Source organism: Podarcis erhardii, assembly GCF_964252035.2.
Source record: "Podarcis erhardii genome assembly, chromosome: Z".
In the NCBI taxonomy this organism is placed as follows: domain Eukaryota; kingdom Metazoa; phylum Chordata; class Lepidosauria; order Squamata; family Lacertidae; genus Podarcis; species Podarcis erhardii.
Genome location: NC_138504.1, coordinates 50,542,410 through 50,562,952, shown reverse-complemented (window position 1 = coordinate 50,562,952; position 20,543 = coordinate 50,542,410). Strand labels below are relative to the sequence as shown.

At 45.1% G+C, this 20,543-nt stretch overlaps 1 protein-coding gene across 3 annotated transcripts in view; it reads right to left on the bottom strand.

The window, feature by feature from the left end:
• Positions 1-4,487: 4,487 nt before the first annotated feature.
• The window catches only part of LHX2 (LIM homeobox 2), a 56,346-nt gene continuing 40,290 nt past the window's right edge, over positions 4,488-20,543 (bottom strand). For 2 of the 3 annotated variants that reach the window (XM_081847587.1, XM_081847589.1), the window contains exon 5: positions 4,488-5,391. In XM_081847587.1, coding sequence (XP_081703713.1) covers positions 5,104-5,391 — 288 coding nt within the window. In that variant the 3' untranslated portion in view covers positions 4,488-5,103. The remainder of the gene's footprint in view (positions 5,392-20,543) is intronic. The other variant, XM_081847588.1, reaches the window with a different exon arrangement.

Genomic DNA, 20,543 nt, shown 5'->3' with positions numbered 1-20,543 from the left:
TGATCAACTGCTTTATGGCATTCAGTGGAGGCAGGTGGGGAATCATCCAGCCACTGATCAAAAGCTCTCCACTCTGTTTGCAGACAGCTCTGGTGAAGGAATGGGCAGAGCAATGGTCCCCTGGCTGGGCTTTCTTCGAAGAGGCTTGAAGGAACAAGGTTAGTGGCGCAGGCAAGGGACGGTGCACAACGTGAAGGAGGTCCCATAAGCCCCACCTTGTGTGGTGCTGGACTAAGAGAAGAAAGGTGTCCCTGGCAGCAGGTACAATGGGCACAGATCTGGGTTCGAATCCAGTCAAACTTGTGAGCTCCTTGCCAGGCTGTGCTCCCCACCGTCCTACCTCAGCCTCAGTTTCCCCTGCTTGCAACGTAGCTTAGCAGCCTCCTTCCGAGAGCTTTTCAGTGAAGAAAGCAATCAGATCTATATTGTGCTTTATGTGCCAGCTGCTTCTGCTTGCTGCCTCCCCTGACAGCTCAATAACTGCATATGCTCATAATCTTAACACTTTCCTTCTACTTCATAGGGCGGTGGTTTGTTTCTTTCACAGGGTTTCAAGATGAAGAGATAACTCAAACGGTCTGCAGTCCAGAGCAGTGGTTTTCAAAGCGGCTGGTACTGTTCCCTGGGGCATGACAGTGGGATTAGGGGAGGGAGGACACGAAGGGGGAAGTGGGCAGCAGGGGGCACTGGACGTTGATCAAGTTTATCAGTTAATTGGATTAATTAAGTTAAATAAATTGGATTAATTAAGCTAAATAGTTTTAATTTGATTTTGAATTAATATGCAATTTATAATTGCACTTCTGAATTTTATTGCTGTGTTATTTTCCTTAGTGGATCATGCAAACCCATTGTTTTTGTTCTTTTTTTATTGCACGTTTTGAGTGTTTATCTTGTATTTTTATGCTGTGAACCACTCTGAGATCTTCAGATGAAGAGTGATATACAAGTTTAATACAGTGGTACCTCGGGTTAAGTACTTAATTCGTTTCGGAGGTCCGTTCTTAACCTGAAACTGTTCTTAACCTGAAGCACCACTTTAGCTAATGGGGCCTCCTGCTGCCGCCGCGCTGCCGGAGCACGATTTCTGTTCTCATCCTGAAGCAAAGTTCTTAACCTGAAGCACTATTTCTGGGTTAGCGGAGTCTGTAACCTGAAGCGTCTGTAACCCGAGGTACCACTGTATATAAAACAATAACAAACAATAATACAAACCACTATTATGACTAATGCATTTTATAGGGTAGGGTGGGTGGCACTGGAGATGCGTTTATGGAACCAAGGGGGCAGTGGCCCCCCCCAAAGGTTTTGGAAAGCACTGCCTTAAAACGTGAAGCAAAACAATCCCCCCCCCAATGCTCCACTGGGCTCAGGTCAAGCATGCAACATGCACAGCTCTGCCCCCACCCTCAGTGGAAGGGAATGGGCGGGGGGAAGGCTGCTAAGGGGAAATGGCCAAAGGAACTTCCATTGCTGCCACAAGCCCACTCCTGCCTGGAACCTGCCACCTGAGGCAGCCATGCCACTTTGACCAACAGTAGGGACGGTCCTGTGAGGCGTGCTAGCAGGGAGGACATAGCAGGCTCAGGTTCCATTATTCCCCTCTTGTGGAGATGGCTCCCTCCGCTCTCCCCCGCAGCCCGTGTTGTTTTCACCTGCAAGACTCATGATGTGTTGCCAGGGACGGTCTCAGTGATGCAAGCCCAAGGTGTTGTTGCAGCAGTCAGCTGGCTGGCTGGGAAAGCCTTGGGGGCAGCAGCAGCGTCAGAATATTTCTGGAGCTGGCCACCTCGAGGGAGGAAGAGCAATATGGAAAAGAGCCAGGGAAAGACGCCGTGAGGCAGAGAGCAGGTGGCACTAATACGGGGAGGGAGCGCTGAAGACTGTACGACTGTTTAGAAATCAGATTGGGCGCAAAGGGGAGGCGGTTGAAGAGAAAGCCTGGAAGGGGGCCGGGAGCAGGACTCAGTTCTCTGGCTTTTTGTTCTCTTTAACCACCAGGGCCAACCCAAGACATCTTGCTGCCCGAGGCACAGGACAAGATGGTGCCTCCACCACCACCACCCGCCACTTACCAGGCTGGCAATCAAATCCTTCTTGAACGCTAGCAGAAGCCTCCTCCACCCCACCTGAAGAGGCCAGCTTAGGGGGCAATGGCACCCACAGCTCCCTCTGGTCCTGGCTGCCCCATATCAGCTTTCGGCCGTGGCAGCTGCCACCCTCTGCCTCATGGTAGGGCCGTTCCTTCCTGCAGAGGTGATTTCTCTCCCAGGGAAACCACAGAGCTGCTCTTCCTTCTGCCTACCAATGAAGATCCACCTCCATCCATTGCTGATGGGATGTGGAAATAGTCCTTTCTGTCCAAAGGGATGTTCAGCATACAGGTACATGGGGTGGCAGGAAGCCTGGGGAAGTAAGGCCACCCCTCCCCACACACTGAAGCCCCTAGGATGCCACTTTGAACAATCACAGCACCCCCCAAATAATTCTGGGAACTGTCATTTGTTTGGTGCTGACAGCTGCTGAGAGACCCCCGTTCCCCTCACAGAGCTACAATTCCCAGAGTGCTTTTAACAATCGCACCCTCTTCCCAGAGGAACTCTGGGAACCATGGCTCTGTGAAGGGAAGGGGGGAGGGCTCCTAATAACTCTCAGTTACCATAATGCTTTGGGGAACCATAGCTGCTTAAATTGGCACCACAAGGATTTAAAGGTGTGGTTTGAATGTGGCCTGACTCTGCCCAGAATGGAGGGAGAAGTGCAGGGCAGCGGCGGCAGGTGATTGGCGTGGCAGGAGAGGATGGAGAGTGTAAGTGGGAAAGTTCAAGGACAACCAAAAAAACATTTCAGTGTAGAATGGTAGTATCCATGCCTCTCTTCAAGGGCCTTGGCGAAAAGTGGCCAAGAGACTGATGTGGATGAATTGGAAAAAACAAAGATAGGATGATACCCTTTAATCAACAGGCGCAGACTTTGCTTGGATAATATTTGGAAGGACTTTATATAAAAAAGTAGTCGGCTGTTAACATTTGCATAAGTATTAGGATAATAACACTATACCAATTTATATAAGACTGTATGGGAATATCGTATATTGCATTTTTGCACGCACACGCACACACACACACACACACACACACACACTTTTCAATATGTGTGTTTGTTGTTCTCCCCTCCCTCTTTTCCTTCTTTTTTCTGTATCACTTAATTTCTTTTAATTGGAATCACTTTAATAAAATATAAATAAAAAAAAGAGCCTTGGCTATTCTTCTACAGATCTCAATGACACATGGTTTTGAACAGGGATTTTCAGCTCTGACAAATGTGAAATATCGGAAAAGAGAAAGGCTTCTTTGTGTTGATGAAGGGAGGAGAGTTTGTTTGTCTAAAATTAGACTAAATATACCCCTCCTCACAACAGTGTTGTTTTGGGGATTAAAGAAGGAGGGGAGAGCCATGCAGCCCACCTTCAACTTCTGGGAGAGAAAGTGGGATATAAATGCAACTAATAAATAATAAGCTGAGAATAGTGAAGGATGAGCAATGTGCATAAAGAGTGGAGGCATTCAGTCAGTGATCCTTGGCATGGCAAAAGGGATGACCACACAAGAGGGTCCCTGTTTCCATCTGGGAAATGGTGCAGGGGGCGTGTGGAGGTACACAGGAACCTGACTCAAACAGAGTTGGGACATTGGTCCATCTAGCTCAGAAGCAGTCACCATCATTCCTGGCCCCGTTGGCCATGGGAGTTGGAGTCCAGCAACATCTGGAGGGCACCCATGGGCATGGTTCAGCCTTGCAACTTTCTCTGCGTGGCAGGCAAAAATTATTTCCTCATCCAAACGCCTTTCCCATTGGGGAGAACTGACCTATTTACTGAACTTGGCTCATGCCCCTGCCATGTTCATTCGGGGTGTGTATGTGAAAAGGTCATGTGTCTGAACAGAATAAGAGCCCTGCTTGTTCAGGCCCATGTCCCATCCAGTTCACCATCTTGTTCTCACACCAGATGCCCTAATGGGCAACCATCGGGGAGGATCTGACCACAAAAGCCCTCTCCTCTTCTGTGGTTTCCAGCAACTAGTGTTCAGAAGCATCACTGCCTCTGACAGTGAAGGTAGCACACAGCCATCTTGGCTGTATTTTGAAAGTCAGAGGCCATTTGATGGACCATCATCAAGGCTGTTATATACTCCTCCATTTAGCCACCATGTTGGTCTTGCCAATGGGAGGTCTTGAAATGGATCCATCCTTCCTCCACTCCTCCCTCCCTGCCAACCTACAGGCATTTGTACACACACACACTCGTACACATGTAGCCTTCGCCAGCCTGATGCCCTCCAGGTGTTTTGAACTACAACTGCCAGGCTGATGAGTGTTGAAATCCAAAACACCTGGAGGACACCATGTTATGGAAGGCTCCCTTAATGGGCCCGGCATCTCAGGCTGGGGCTCCTGGTATTCACAACAGTAACCAACATGAACCATTTTCCTTTAAGTGGTTTTATTACTGGTTAGATTTTTACAAATTCTGATAGCTGAACAGACTTTTCACTTTTAAAATTCTAAAACATCAGAACAATCAATGAAGGGCTTAGGACTAATTCAAAGTAACAAAACTCTTATTAACATTTTTTTTCCATTTATTTTTTCTTCTTCTTCTTCTTTGTGTTTGTTTGTTCTTTGCCCTGGTCATAAATACACAGAGAGGAAAAAAGGAGATGAGCATGGGTGGGGGGCATGGGTGTGATCCAAAGGATGGGAGAACAGTATATAAGGCACATGGCAGTCTTTGAAAATTACAGAAGCTTTAGCCAACTTAAATTAATTGCTGTTTCCCTCGCCCAGTCCACAAAACTGTACATTGACACAAATGTTGTGTGGCAAGTTGCTCTTCCAAGTGAATCCTCCGTCCGCCCTGTGACCGTCACGCCAGACCGAACCGTGCTGCTGTTCTCCTTCTCCTCAGAAATACCCTACGCTGTGGCTAGCCCAGCTGTGAGAAAGTCTCTAGTAAAAATACGCTTGGAACTCAACTAAGAGTAATTTCTTTTTCAAAGGAAAAATAAGAAGAAGGGGGGGATGAAGGAAGGGAGAGAGTCATCAGAAAAGATTTGTGAGCGTTGTCTGTGAAGGGCTCCGAGATTCGTGGACCTCCAAGCCCCCGGGCACCGAGGTCAAGACCGAGGTGACTGATGGCATACTGGGGTTTGTCAAGTCCGTTAAGGTAGTGGGGGTGCTGGACGGGCTCATGGAGGTGTTGGAGATTTCGGAAGCAGGGCCCGAAGGCGTTCCGGCCTGGAGGGTTGAGTCAGACGTCTTGTCCACCCCTGTGTTCTCTTGGCGTAAGAGGTTCCGTCTGAATTTAGCACGTGCATTTTGGAACCAGACCTACAACCAGTCAACAGGAGGGTGGGGGTGAAGGGGGAGAGAGAGAGGGTGGGTGGACTATCAGTGGGTGGTTTCATTTCAAAGCCCCAATTGGTAAGCATGAAAAAATATACATTTACAATGCGGAATGGATATTTTGAACAACAACTGAAGCATTTTCAAAACAAGACGAAATAAAATATTGAAATATATGTTCATATTATTCCTTGCAATTTGTAATATTTCACTACCATGTGCTCTTGTTAAGCATCAGTATTGTGGAACAACTCGCCCCTTCCATGGTTCTCTTTTGCTGGCTGGAAAATACATTTTTATACGGGCAGACTTTTGCCTGCTAATTCTTACCTCTGGTGGTCATTTCTACCTCTAATCTTTTCCACTGTCAGTTTTTAAATGCATCCCTAACGCTCCGCATTGTATGTATTTTTAATTGGGGGGGGGCGAGACCCTAATTTTTAATACATTTTAATTGTTTTGAAGTGTCACAAGCCATCCTGAATAGTGCATGGACGCCAGGAAGGCAGGATGAATTTTTAATAAAAAATAAATAGCTCAGAAAAATGATACGTTGTATCTAACTACATTTTACCCAGAGTAGACCCACTGAATTAAATGGGCATGACTAACTTAGGTCCATTCACTTCCATCAGTCTACTCTTCAGCAGAACTTAAGACAGAGACACCCAAACACCTTGCAACTGTATGTACAATAATAAATTAACGATAATTATAATAAAAATATTAAGATTGTACAAGTTGGAAGGAGAAAATATCTTGGCCCCCCTGTGGGGAAAACTGCACATTGTGATTCAAGAACAGAAGTGCTGACAGTTTCACCTGGCTGACCAAAACTGCTTGTGTCCTTGTCTAAGCGCATTGATGCACAGGAGAAAACACGTTACTGATTGATTGGTTTTCATTATTGTGTTTAAATCCAAAGCCATGTTTCCCAGGAAACATAAGTACCTAAGAAGAGCCTGCCGGATCAGGCCGACGGCCCATCTAGTCCAGCGTTCTGTTCCCCCCGTGGCCCATCAGATGCCCATTGTGGGGAAGTCATTGCTGGCTCCAGTTGAGAAGGCAGAGTGAAGTCATCATGGATAGCCCTCTCCTCCATGAATTTCCCTTATGCTTTTCTAAAGCCATCCAGGCTAGAGGCCATGACCACTTCCTGTGGGAGCGAGTTCCATAGTACAAACAACCTCCATCGGTTTTGCCGTGACAGCTCAGCTCCACCTGGCCTCCTCTCCCCACAACTCTCCCCTGGAGGCGGCCACCCTGTCAGGCTGCCTCAGTGGGAGAGATATGAAGCAGGAGACTCGTTCCACCTGCTTTGATGGAGGCCAAGGTCCACCAGGGACCTCCTGCCAGCTGATCAACACAAGAACAGTTTTGGCTTTCCTCTTCCCCCTTCCCCCTTCCCCCCTTTGTGTTGTATTTTTTATTATTATTATTTATTCGAATGTAAGCCTGTGGATAGGGAGTGTCTTGTTTTGATTTCATGTAAGCCACTCTGGGAGCATTTTTGGCTGAAGGGCCCAGAACAAATGCTCTACGTAATAAATAATCTCTTGCCTTCGCTGACAACAATCACATATTCAAGCAGAGAGCACAAGACAGGCTCAAAAGTCTCTTAAGCCTCATGCTTCAGGCCTTTTAAAAAAATGAAATGTGGATATACCACCCTTCATCCAAAGATCTCCAGGGGGTTCACAGCATAAAAACACAAGATGAAAACAGAAAATACATAAAAAGGAGAACAAGAACAGAACAAACCCATAACCCCTCCCTCCCACAAACCCATTTCAAAGGATATAGGATGTTGGTCAGCCAAAGGCCTGGCTGGAGAAAAACCTTTGCCCCTGGTGCCTAAGGGAGTATAATAATGCAGCCAGGTGGTCCTTCTTGGGAAGAGCATCCCATAAACAGGGAGCCACCACAGAAAAGGATCGTTCTTGTATTGTCCCCCTCTAGACCTCTCATGGAGGAGGCACGTGAAGAAGGGCTTCAGGCGACCATCACAGGGTTCAGGGAGGTTCATATAGAGAGAGGCAGTCCTTGAAATATTGAGGTCATGTATTATTTCTACTATTATTATTATTTTTAGATTTATGGTACATGCAGGCTTCAAGGAAGTCATGTTTTAAAACGAGTAAGTTGCTTATTTATCAGAGGGAAGGAAAAGGAAGCTGGGAAAAGACTTTCACATTTGGCTGCCCAAGGCACACAATCCTGGGGGTGTTCTGTTCATTCACAACTCTATCTCTTCTGAGTCAGCCTTAAAGTAAGAAACAAAACAATAGGGGAGGTCTGGGTTTCTGGGTTCCTGGCCTGGATGTGGCCCACTTTGTGGAAGGAAGACAAAGAAAGAATTGCTAGTCACCCTGATTAACAACTTGTAGGGGAAATCATGCAAAGCTTTATGGGTGTAAAACATCCCCCCCCACACACACGTCAGGCTGATAAAGATGTGTTTATGGCAGGAACATATCCAACACCCATTTCATTTCTGAAAAATTACAATTGTTTGATTGGGAAGAATACTTAGATTCCCCCTTCTTAGTTCTCCAATGGGCTCCTTCTAGCAGTCCATGTTGTTGTTGTTGTTGTTGTTACCACATCTCTTTCCCTGATGGGACTCAATGTAGCTTACAGATAAAAATGAAACTGTTTAATGAAATTGTTAAAAAAAAGTAAAAATGGTTAGAACTACATACATACATACATAAAATCTATTAAAACTATAGAAATAATTGCAATAAAAACATCACGGCACCAGCCCTTTCATTAAAGCAGTCAGTTCCCAAAAGCCTGTCAAAATGAAACAATCTTCACTTCCTGGCAGAAGGACAGCAAGGAGGGAGCCAATCTGGCTTCTCTAGGGAAGGATTTCCAAGGTCGGGGGCAGCCACCGAGAAGGTCCTCTACCATGTCACTCCCAAAGCATGCCTGCGAGGATGGCAGGAGTGAGAGAAGGACCTCCCTGAAGATCTCAGAGAACAAGCCACTTCATATGAGGGAATGCAGTCTTTCATATACAGTCTTCCATGTAGCACAAAGAACTGCACTAAAGACGAGACATAGAATAAATATTATTTAGCTCAGCATTACCCTACATGGGGCTACCTTTGAAGTCCCATGTAGGGAACTACAACTAATCCAGAATGTGGCAGCTAGACTGGTGACTGGGGGCGGCCGCCAAGACCACATAACACCGGTCCTGAAAGACCTACATTGGCTCCCAGTACATTTCTGAGCACAATTCAAAGGGTTGGTGCTGACCTTGAAAGCCCTAAACAGCCTTGGACCAGTAGACCTGAAGTAGCATCTCCACTCCCATCGTTCTGCCCGGACACTGAGGTCCAGCTCCGCATTTCCCTCATTGCGAGAAGTGAAGTTACAGGGAAACAGGCTGAAGGTCTTCTCTGCAGCGCTGCCCTCCCTGTGGAATGCCCTCCCATGTCAATGTCAAGGAAATAAACTTCTGTATAGGGAAGTTTTTAATGTTTGATGTTTTGTTGTGCTTTTATTTGTGCTGGAAGCCACCTAGAGCAGCGGGAGCCACTAAGTCAAATGGGCAGGGTATAAATACTAGAATTATTATTGTTGTTATTATCCCCTTATGGAGGCCCAGTTCTTGTTGACCAAAATTTCAAGTGATGAACTTGTGAACCAGCCCTAAGTGGTGTTGGGTCAAACTAAGCCAGAGGCTCCATTCCTGCTGGTGTCCTTCCACTGATTCCATGTAAGTTTCAGCTCTGTAAACTTACTTACTTCTTCACCCTCCCAAAACCCAGATACATCGACATCCTGGAAGCTTCCTGGCAGGTCAGGAAAAAGTTGGATTTCGGCTGCTCAAGGGTTGCATTAATTTTTATTACAAATATCCCACCTTTTCCCCAGACCAGGGCTCATGGCTGCTTATGCAAATTAAAAACAACACAGACAAAATACAAAAAGCTAAAAACATATAAATGATAACTATCAAAAAGTGTTTAAACTCTAACAGAATTAAAACAATATAAAAAAATTTATTGAAATACAGATAATAAAAACAGCAAGGCACTATTAAAAGCCATTTCCTTAAAAGGCATTCGGTTCTGAAAGGCCTTTCAGTATAAAGCAGTCTTCAGTCGCCGGTGGAAGGACAGCAAGGAGGGAGCCAGTCTGGCTTCTCTAGGGAGGCAGTTTCGACATAACTGGATGTGACGCCATTAGCAGAATTAGCTTGACAAATTGCTTCGCCAACTAAGAGCAGCCACTCAGCACCAGCCACAGAATCAAGAAAGAGCTGTCAGTCTGTCAGTCTTTTCCGTTTCCAGGCCCTAAGTTCCCAAGGAGTTCTGGCTCCAAGCTGCTCTTCACGCAGTAGCTCTGAGCTCACAAAAGCCCCATTCCCACTCAGTGAGAACTTCTGGACATGACTCTGACCACTTAATAATAATTGTGTTCATCAATAAAGCTGGGACGGAAGGTTTTTTCAAGCAGACAAAAGTAGCTGGATCAGTGTTTCAAAAGTTCTGGCACAGTGTCATAGTGTGGGTTGCTAGCACCCAGGGCAAGGCAAGTATTGAGCCCCCTAACCCACAAACCATTCGCACTCCTTGACTGCCTCCCTCCAGTCCAGTATCAAACCCCTTACCCCCACCCCCACCCCCAGCACATGTATTTTAAGAAAATACTGATGTTATTGAAGTAAAATGCATTAAATGCTAGTATATTAAAAGTGATTTAGAATCACCTGCTTTTAATTTTTTGCAAATTTTTAAATACTAGTATTGAAATCTACATTGAAATCTCTCTCAGTTGACAGTATTGCTATGTTACTCAGTCTTTCTTGGCTCATTGTAGATCTCTGACACGTTTTGATTAAGTTTTGAGGAACTTCTTTAACAACTGGCAGTTGTAACAGTGATAGTTAAAAAGATTCTTAATGTCACAACAAAGTTAGTCAAGCTTTCACTTTTACACCCACTAAAGCAAATCTAAAGCTGTCCAGTTAGTAATCTTCCTTATACAAGACAATATGGTGCCAAAGGCAATTTAGGAAAGTTTTTAATGTTTGATGTTTTATCATGCTTTTACTGTTCTGCTGGGAGCCGCCCAGAGTGGCTGGGGAAACCACTGGTATAAATAAATTATTATTATTATTATTATTATTATTATTATTATTTTCCCAGCAATCATAGCTGCAGCATTAAACTCTGCATACTTAGCACATGTGTGCTGAATTTGTTCAATGATAAAATCATCTTTTTCTGTATCCAACAATGTCTGGATTTGCAAGAAAGCAAATCGCTGGTAAAGCATATTCATCTGTATTGTACATTTTGTGATTTCTGCCTTATGCCAATTACCAGAGCAGGGGCAAAGCTGGGGCTACACAGCAAAGCTGGGGCTACGCAGATGCTCCAGCAGAACCAGTCTAGTCCTCCCACACAATCCTGCCTCACCGCTGCCTTTTTTCTGCAGAAGCTGCTGTTGGGAGGGTGACAGCACAGCAGTGCTCCACTGGACTCCTGCAAAACCACTTTGGGCACAGATGTATTTGCATACCCCAAAAGTGTCCTTTCTTCTATTTCCTCATACCTGTGAAAGCTATCCAGGCACCTGAAATAGAGGGCCTTTAACTACCACAGCAAGAATCTGTCAACCAAAACTGGCACATATCCAGCAGCAAAACACCATTAATATGCTTCTAAATGAGATCTGGTTAGCCTCAATTACCAAACCCACAATGAACAAAATATTTATTCAAAGGCTGAAATGAAGCCACAGCCTGTTATCCTCAAGGAAGAAGATTCCTATTTTGATTGCTAAACCTGCTGCATATTCTACAGCTATCAGTCACAGCATTAGCAGTGGGCACAGAATGCCCAGGGCCTGGACCGTAATAAATTACTACTTCTGCAGCAATATACCCCAAAGCATTTCATCCCCAGTTGGTGGGGCAACTGTCTTAAGGCACAAAGGACGGCTGCAGGGCAGGGTCCCACCTTCAAGTAACAATACCGTTACTGAGATGTTCTACTAAACCCTGATGGTGCTTAAGCACGCTGAGGGAAATCCCATCATGTGATGAGATGCCAGGGTAAGCAGGTGAGTGGCAAAGTGGGCAGCTCACAGGCCCGTAGGCAAAAGCTCTCTTATTAGGGTGGTGGCAAAAAATGACACACATGCCAAGTGCGGTGGAGAAAAGGCAATCACTCTCATCTTTTCCTGGCCTGAAACATGGGTGTAGCCAGGGGGGCAGGCAGGGGCAGCTGCCCCCACCTAAATCAATAAAAATGCATAGCTAAATGATGTTCTGCACCCCCCCTAACAAAAGGCCTGCCCCCCCCCCAAGAAAAATCTTGGCTATGCCCCTGCCCAGAAACCAAATGCCTTGGAATGTAGCAAACACTTTCTACAAAAGACAAAGTGCTTCCCTGATACCATAATGAGAAACTCTACGTTGTTCTGCGCCTTCAGACTCGGCAGGGGCATTCAGAGGAGCCCCGATCCAAGCATCTCTGGAGCCCTAGACAATCTGAAACACAATCTCCCCCAAACCACTTTTTGGAGGGGCCTGCAGGGCCTCAGAGGCCATCGCCTCTCCTTCCCCTGAAGATGCTGCGTCCAGCCCAGGGACTGACCTCAGCTAGAGTGCAAGAGCTTGCCTGGCCCCTGCGAATAGTGAGAGTGCTTCCCCAGCTGGCCTGTGGTGGGAATGCCCCTGCTTAAAGCTTCAGCTGCCAAACGTGGGGCTCGTTCACTCACTCACAGCCACCTCTTCCCTTGGGCTGAAAGGAGGGATGCTGACATTTCCTTCTTCAGCAGTTGGGGGCGAAAGGCAGGTCGCTCCAGGCGTGGCTGAGGCTTGGGGGTAGGGACGCATTTGTTGCCCAACTTGCACCCCTACAAATTTTGCACCTTGTGCAACCACCGCAGTACCTCCACACACTACACCACTGGACAGGCCTGGAATGATCTGCAGTGAAGAGCATTGGTAAAGCACTGGGAGGTCTCAAACAGGGTGCTCTGCCAGTGGGTTCCTGGTGCCAGAGCCTCCAAGGCCCTGTTTTGGCTTGCCAAAGGAAAGAGCTGCTGACCTGCCCCCTCACCTGGTGTAGCGCCATCCCTGCAGGTGCCCAGAATAGGATGCTGCGAGCTTGGAGCAAAGGTCAGGATTCAGCCCTGCTTAGACCTCCACTCAGAAGACCAAGGGGACCAGGACCCCTCAGCAGATCTCCCTCCAGCCACACTGTCAGCAAAACCGGAGGAACTGTTGGATCCTGACATCCCTGGCCCAGGACCGGAGGTCTTGATGCCTGGATTCATGGCCAGCTGTGAGTCACCCACGCACCAGTTTGTCACCCCAGGAGGCTGCAAGCCAAGGCAGAGTGTCAGGGCTGCTGGCAAAGTGCCCGGCCAGAGGAGGGGGGCAAGGAACTGCCTGAAACAGGACCTGGCTGAAAACCAGGCAGGGATGGAGCCACAATGTTTGTTTAAGAAGGCAGTGTCCAATATAGACAGATGTTGGAAGTGTAATGCTGAGAAAGCGCAAGCACATGACGCATCCCTTCTGGCCTGAGGTTGTTCTATTTGCCAATTTTGCACTGGCAAAACCCTTGATAATTGCAGGTGTACACTTTTAAATCATATTCCTGTGCTTATGGGGATTAACAGCAAGACAATAAGTATGGACTTTGCAAGCCCTTATGGTTGCTAAGTGAGTTATACTTTGAGCCTGGAAGGACAGGTGTCCATCTTCTATTACACAATGACCTGAGGAATTAACTGCATTAATGCTGAATTTAAGATGCATGCACTTGTGGTTACTGTATCCGTAACGTGAACAGTTGGTGGCTTTTTTTGTTGTTGTTTAAGTTAGTATTATCTGTATATTATTATTATTATCATTCAATTTACTCCATGTGATTGTAAAAAATCACCTAACAATTTACAAAAAGAACAATAAAATCATCAGGGAAGTCAGCTCTTTAAAATTTCCAAAAAATAAAATAAAATCAGCAATAAACTTGAAGATTAAAACATACATCAGCATCAGTATTATTATTAGTATTATTATAAGTTTCTTATTTCTCTTCCTTTCTTTGTCAAATCTGCAAATAAAAGAATTAATAATAAAAACTAAGCAGTGGAGCCTCCAGCTCTGATGCAAGTCTAGAAGGCTTCACCACTGACACAACAGCTCCCCTAGAGCCTCAGCTGCCAGCACAAAGCCTTCCTGGACTAGTAAAATGAACACCAGGTCACTTCAACAGCGCACAGAGTTTCTCACCAGGCCCTACAAAGTTTCTAAGCATATCCATGCACCTGATCATGTGGGTATTAGGCCACAAAAACCTATTCCACAATAATTCTGTTAAGTCTTAAAGGTGCTGTTTTTGCTGCCACAGCAAGAAAACCCACTAGTTCGATGAATATTTTGACTCAATGTGCAGCAGCTGTGGAAAAGGCAGATTCCACGCTAGGGGTCGTCAGAAAAGGGTCTGAAAACTAAACTGCCGATATCATAATGCCTTTATACAAATAGCTTTTGTTCAGTTCTGGTCAGCTTGCCTCAGAAAGGAAACTGCAGAGTTTGAAAAGATTCAGAAAAGTTGATAACACCTGGACGGGAAAGATTAACGATCTGGGAGCTGCCAAAATAACAACTTTCAAAGAGCTGGACAGAACTCTGGAATTGGATGCAATTAAAGAAGCAGTGCGATGAAAAAAAACAACAGCTGAAAGAGTACAATATACGGACAAATCTGCACTCCATAGGGAAAAAAAGTATCTGTTTTCTGACATGAATGAGGATCGCAGAACTAGAGTCAAAACGTGGAGATATGGAATCAGATATGGAATTATGAAAAACATTGATGATGATGATGAGAGGCAGGACTATGATGTTGAAAGTGCTTCGGAATTCAGACCGTGGGAAGCCAAAACAAAAATTATCATAATTTGGAAGACAATTGGACTTTTTTTAAAATTGGATTTAATTTGATATGTTAATTAGATGTTCTTATTGGGAAATTAATAAACGCTTTAAAAAAAATGAAAAGATTCAAAAAAGGTCAGCCTCAAGAAGTGAGACCCTATGAAGAACTGTTGCGATACGTGAGGTTTTTAGTTTCGAGAAAAAGCAAGGAAGAGGGGGAATGATGGACCTGCATAAAATTACACACACAATGAGGAGAAAGAGGCTCCACAAACCTTTTCCTACCCCTCTCATAACACCAGAAGTTGGGGGCATCCAATCCAGCTGAATGATGGAAGATTCAAGACTTTTCATGCAGCACACAGTTTAGACTGGGGAACTCCCTCCCACAGGAGAAAGGGGTGGCCACCAGCAGTAACTACCCACGGCTACCAATCGCGATGGCTGTGTGTGCTGGCTCCAGTACCAGAGGGATGCAACTTGCCAGGCTTCACAAGAGGGTCCAGTGCTCTCGCACTCGCGCCCTGCCTTCGTGCTTTGCATAGCTGCCTGCCTGGCCACTGTGAGCAAGGAACAGGACGCTGAACTAACTCATCCAGCAGCCAGGCTCTTGTTCTATTTTATAATTATCTTTCTATCTCACTTTTCCTTCAGGGAGCTCAAAGTGGCATACACAGTTCCTCCTCCTCCCCATTTTATCCTCACAACAACCCTGTTAGGCTGAGAGAGCAGGACTGACCCAAGGTCACCCAGTGAGTAGGGATTTGAACCTGGGTCTCACTCTCCCCAGTCCAACACTCTTACCACTACACCACACTGGCTCTCACCGTATGGCAATCACAGAATCATAAAATTGGAAGGGAGCGCAAGGGTGATCTAGCACAACCCCCTGCCATGCAGGAATCTTTCCGTCCTACCTGGAGCTTGAACCCATGAGTCTCATGTTCTACCAACTGAGCTATCCCACAGGCATAAACAGAAGAGGCTGTCCCAGATCAGACCAAAGGTCTGTCTCTCCTGCAGCCCAGGCCTCAGGATGGGTTAGACGTGAGCATGTGGTCCAGCCAGTGCCGGATTTACGTATAAGCTAAACAAGCTATAGCTTAGGGCCCCACCCTCTTGGGGGCCCCCAAAAAATTTAAAGGGGAAAAAACCTGGATGTACATTTCCAAAATATAAGATAAAAAAACAAATAAAATGGCTTTAGATACCTGTTAGGTCCATAAATTACCACATAGCATATATTCAACACAAAAAGCAGCAGCAATTGTTGTTGGCAAAGGACAGCTGGACATATAAAGGCCCCATTACCTTCAGGAGCCGAGGGCCTCACCAAACCTAAATCTGGCCCTGGGTCCAGCACAAGGCAGGATGAGGGCTGGGTCAGGGTTCAGAGCAGGATAAAAGCTTCTGAGGGCCAGAGGCAGACAAAGGTCAGGATGGAAGCCAACACCCAAGCAGAGGGCGCAGGAGGCTGGAAGAATCATCTCGGAAAGGGTTTTATAGGGCCAGGTGCACCAGGATTGGCTCAGAGGTGGGGTCAGCTGACAGAATCTTGGTCAGACTGGCATGACAAGCTAGGGGGCGCACTTGGGGGCCGGAGTTCATTCCACCAGGCTTGCAGCAGAAAAGAGCAGATAGCAGCCGCCATTTTGCAATATTCTGCAAGAGCAAATTCCATAAACAAACTATTTCATTGGGTGATCCTGAGTTCTTGTATTATGGAGGAAACAGGGTGGGGGTGGGGAACTTTCTCTCTTAACTTTCCTCACATTATATGTCATTTTATAAATTTCTATCATGATTGATTCCCACCCCTTCAACTTTTTAAAACTTCTCCCAATGCCCAGAGGTGAGAAATTCAAAGTCCTCCAGATGTTGTTAATAATATTTATTTATTTATTTATTTATTTATTTATTTATTTATTTATACCACGCCCATCTGGCTGGGTTTCCCCAGCCACTCTGGGTGGCTTCCAACAGAACACTAAAATACAATAACCTATTAAACATTAAAAGCTTCCCTAAACAGGGCTGCCTTCAGATAGTTGTTCTTCTCTTTGACATCTGGTGGGAGGGTGTTCCACAGGGCAGGTGCCACTACTGAGAAGGCCCTCTGCCTGGTTCCCTGTAACTTGGCTTCTCACAATGAGGGAACCACCAGAAGGCCCTCGGAGCTGGACCTCAGTGCTCAGCTGAACGATGGAGGTGGAGATGCTCCTTCAGGGATATTGGGCCGAGGCCATTTAGGGCTTTCAAGGTCAGCACCAACACTTTGAATTGTGCTCGGAAACGTACTGGGAGCCAATGTAGGTCTTTCAGGACCGGTGTTATGTGGTCTCGGCGGCCGCCCCCAGTCACCAGTCTAGCTGCCGCATTCTGGATTAGTTGTTGGTCTACATCTCCATGGAAGTCAAGGTTCACGAACATCTGGAGGGCTACAAGTTAGCTACCCCTATTCATCCTCATCTGCAATATTCCCAGTATGGAGACATCCATTTGGAGAGCCTCACCATCCAGCAAAGGATTTCGCAATCCTAAATAATTTTTGAGTCATTCACAGGCTTGGCCACCCCTGACTCCAGATTGATTGTTTGGTTGGTTATTTAATTGTTTGTTTGTTTGTTTGTTTGTTTGTTTGTTTAAAACAAAATAAAAAAATTCCTTCCAGTAGCACCTTAAAGACCAACTGAGTTAGTTCTAGGTATGAGCTTTCGTGTGCATGCACACTTCTTCAGATACGAATGGTATTGGTATCTGAAGAAGTGTGCATGCACACGAAAGCTCATACCTAGAACTAACTCAGTTGGTCTTTAAGGTGCTACTGGAAGGAATTTTTTTATTTTGTTTTGACCATGGCAGACCAACACGGCTACCTATCTGTTTGTTTGTTTGTTAAGCATACCACCCTTCATCCATATATCTCAGGGTAGATTTCACAACATAAAAATACAAGATTTAAATACAATATTAAAAAAAAACCTCAAGGAAAAAACCAAAACAGTACCCCCCCACATACCTCTTTCCACAAACCCATTTAAAAGTAGGATATTAATCAGCCAAAGACCTGGTTGAAGGGCAACATTTTTGCCTGACACCTAAAGATGTGTAATAAAGGCAGCAGCCGAATGCCCCTGGGCAAAGCATTTACGAATAAGTTCTATAGCCTCAGTTTCTGATCCTCATATCTCATGACTTTTAGGTTTACTTATTGTGAAGGACTCTATCAAAAGTTTTTCTGAGGACTCACTTGCTGCCTAGGTAGAAGTAGACCAGAAATACTGTATTGTTGGTGATTTGTCACATTTTATAACCATAGTGCTCTGGTTTATTTTGTAATCTCTCTTGACCTTTTGCCTGTTTCCCCTGCTTCCTTTTGTGCTTAATAAAATTCACAGTTCGACTAGCAAACTCTGTGTAAGTTGCCAGCTCCAGGAGTATGGAAATCCACACATTTAAAGTTCTAAGATAAGAGTGCATAAAGCCAGGTTGTTGTTTTTTCTATTCTCACGGAGAAGCAGAGATGGAACGCTAGCCTTGCGCTCAGAGAAAATTGCAAGACAATGGATGGAGAGACAAGGCTCACAGATCCAGAAACCCTGCATCTAATTTTTAATTGGACATCCCTTGATGTCCCCCTAAAGAGGGTGGTAGTGACAGGAATGCACTGCAGAGCTGTTGTGCGGCAGTGAGACCAGAAAGGGAGCTGGAAGGCTCTCTTGAGCACTGCCCCCTTTTCCACACTACGAATGCCCAAATATTTGTGAGAATTATACTCCCCTTCCCACTGCGGAGAAGGAGTGCAGTAGAAGAGACAACAGCTGCAACTCTCCCTTAGAAATCTTGAACATTTAACAGTGACGGACATCACCTCATCGCAGCTATCTGCCAATCACCCATTCCCACCACCCTTCTGAGTAATACCCCTCCCCACCTTCTCACTATATAGAAAGGTCCGGTGACTTCTGTTTCAGTGTATCTGAAGAAGTGTGCATGCACACGAAAGCTCATACCTAGAACTAACTCAGTTGGTCTTTAAGGTGCTACTGGAAGGAATTTTTTTATTTTGTTTTGACCATGGCAGACCAACACGGCTACCTATCTGTAACTGGGACATCACCTCTGGTAAGGATGGGCAGCACAGAATGGGCAGGACAGTGAGGGGGTCTGGAGACAGTTGCACATGGCAGTTCATGGCAGACTCAGGACCACTCACACATTAAAGCTTTATGCAGTGTCAAAGTGCCATCCCATATCCCAATTCCTGACAAATATTAATCCGGGCTACTAGTTCCACAGCTTTTTGATTTATGGGGTTTTCTGCAGAAACAGGGCTCCTCCCGACTTTTGCTTGCACAAAGTTCACATGGTGGTTAGATGGGGGGGGGGGTTTCCAGGCTCTATTGAGGGCTCATTCTGTTTTGTTTATGAGGCATTTATAGGACACTGAGCTTCTGCCTGATTTGCTGGCAGGATTTTTTATCTTTAGTCATTCTTTCATTCCTCTTTTTTCAATGCACCCCCCCCCCATCAAAAGTCCATGAATTATTATTATTTTGTTAGTGGTGAGTTTGCCTCACTGGGATAAACACTTAAAATCCTCAAACCTAAAATTTCCAGTTTGCATTTGAAACTCTCCTTCAAATATTGAAAGCCTGAAGGTCCCCCCGGGGTGGGGGGAAGATTGAATGGGGAAAATGATACAGGACAGCATTATGATGAGGGTGTCCTTGTTCACATGATGTGCAAACATGAATGACGACAGAAGCTGCACCTCAACCACCACACACTGATAGGCAGAAGACCCAAACTCCCAAAAGGGCATTGGCTTGCATTATTAAAACAACAACAACAACAAACAACATTTATTTACATATCTATGAAACTTATAGTGCTATTCATAAAACATATCAGAACAGATTACAACAATTATATGTAAAACCATGCAATAAAAACCTAATAACGTTTTTAAAATAAAAAATCAGCTAACTATTATGCAAATATATATTCTTCATTACGTGCATAAGCCTAACAGAATGTTAAAGTTTTCTGCAGGCATTTAAAAGGTTGGCACAGAAGGCACCTGCCAAATCTCTGTCGGCAGAGCAATTCCACAGGACTGGGGCAATGATTCTAATGGCTCAGTTTCTTGTTGTCAAATGAGCCTCACCAACTCAGGGGATTATGAATTGAGACCAACATATCATTATTTCAGAAAAACTCCCCATACAATTCTGGAGTCACAAACTATCAGAGGCTTAAATCCTTAAGTTAATACTGTCCGGGGTGGGGGGAGATACAGAACAACTTTTGTCCCCCTGAAATCTCCTTTCCGTTCACAAAGAAATCTGCATCTTCATTGGGAAATATATGAAAGAAAAGTAGACACCACAGAATTGCATGAAACAGAAATCCTCAAAGAGAAAATAATTGCCTTGGTGGTGTAATTGGTTTATTATTTCTTATGTGTATCCTGTCTTTCTTTCTAGACAAGAAACAAGGAAGCAAAACAGGAGAGAATGAAGGAATAAGTCACAGCACCCACTATCCTGAAATTGTAAACACATTCTGCCCCACCTGACTACACATTTTGCCATGCACCCCTTGCAAATTCTGGCCGGTGTCCAAATAATACAAAATTCAGCATCCAAAGAATATCCACTGAGAAGGCCTCCCTGCTCTGCTTAGGAACACCCCAGAGACATATGCCCATCACTGTCCAAAGAACATTTCAGGTAAAGGCAAGGCTGAAAGCTCAGGTCCAGGAAGTCACCCCCAGGTGATGGTTTGAAGCTACCTAAAATCATCACCTTGCTAAAGCCGAGAAGGTTCGGGAGTGGTCAGTGCCTGGGTTGGGTGGTCACATGGGAGCCACACCTGTACACTGCCTCGGGTTCCATGATGGAATAAAGTAGGATATAGAAGAAGCTAATAAGAAAGTGAATAAATAACATCTTGAAGTAAACTGGGTTTTTTGCGGAGATTTAATATATTTTGTTTTGCATTATGATTTGCATTTAAATTCTTACTTCTTTGCTGCACTTATCTGCTGAGCAATAACAGGACATTCTTATGACGCTTGGAATCAAAGGCTCTGTTGTTTGCAGGGACAATTTGTTTATTTACATTCATTTTCTCAATGAACTACATAAAGACATTTGGTGAAGTGTTTGCCCCAAATCTTGTAATTTTTAGGCTTAACTTTGTTGCCTGGTGCTGC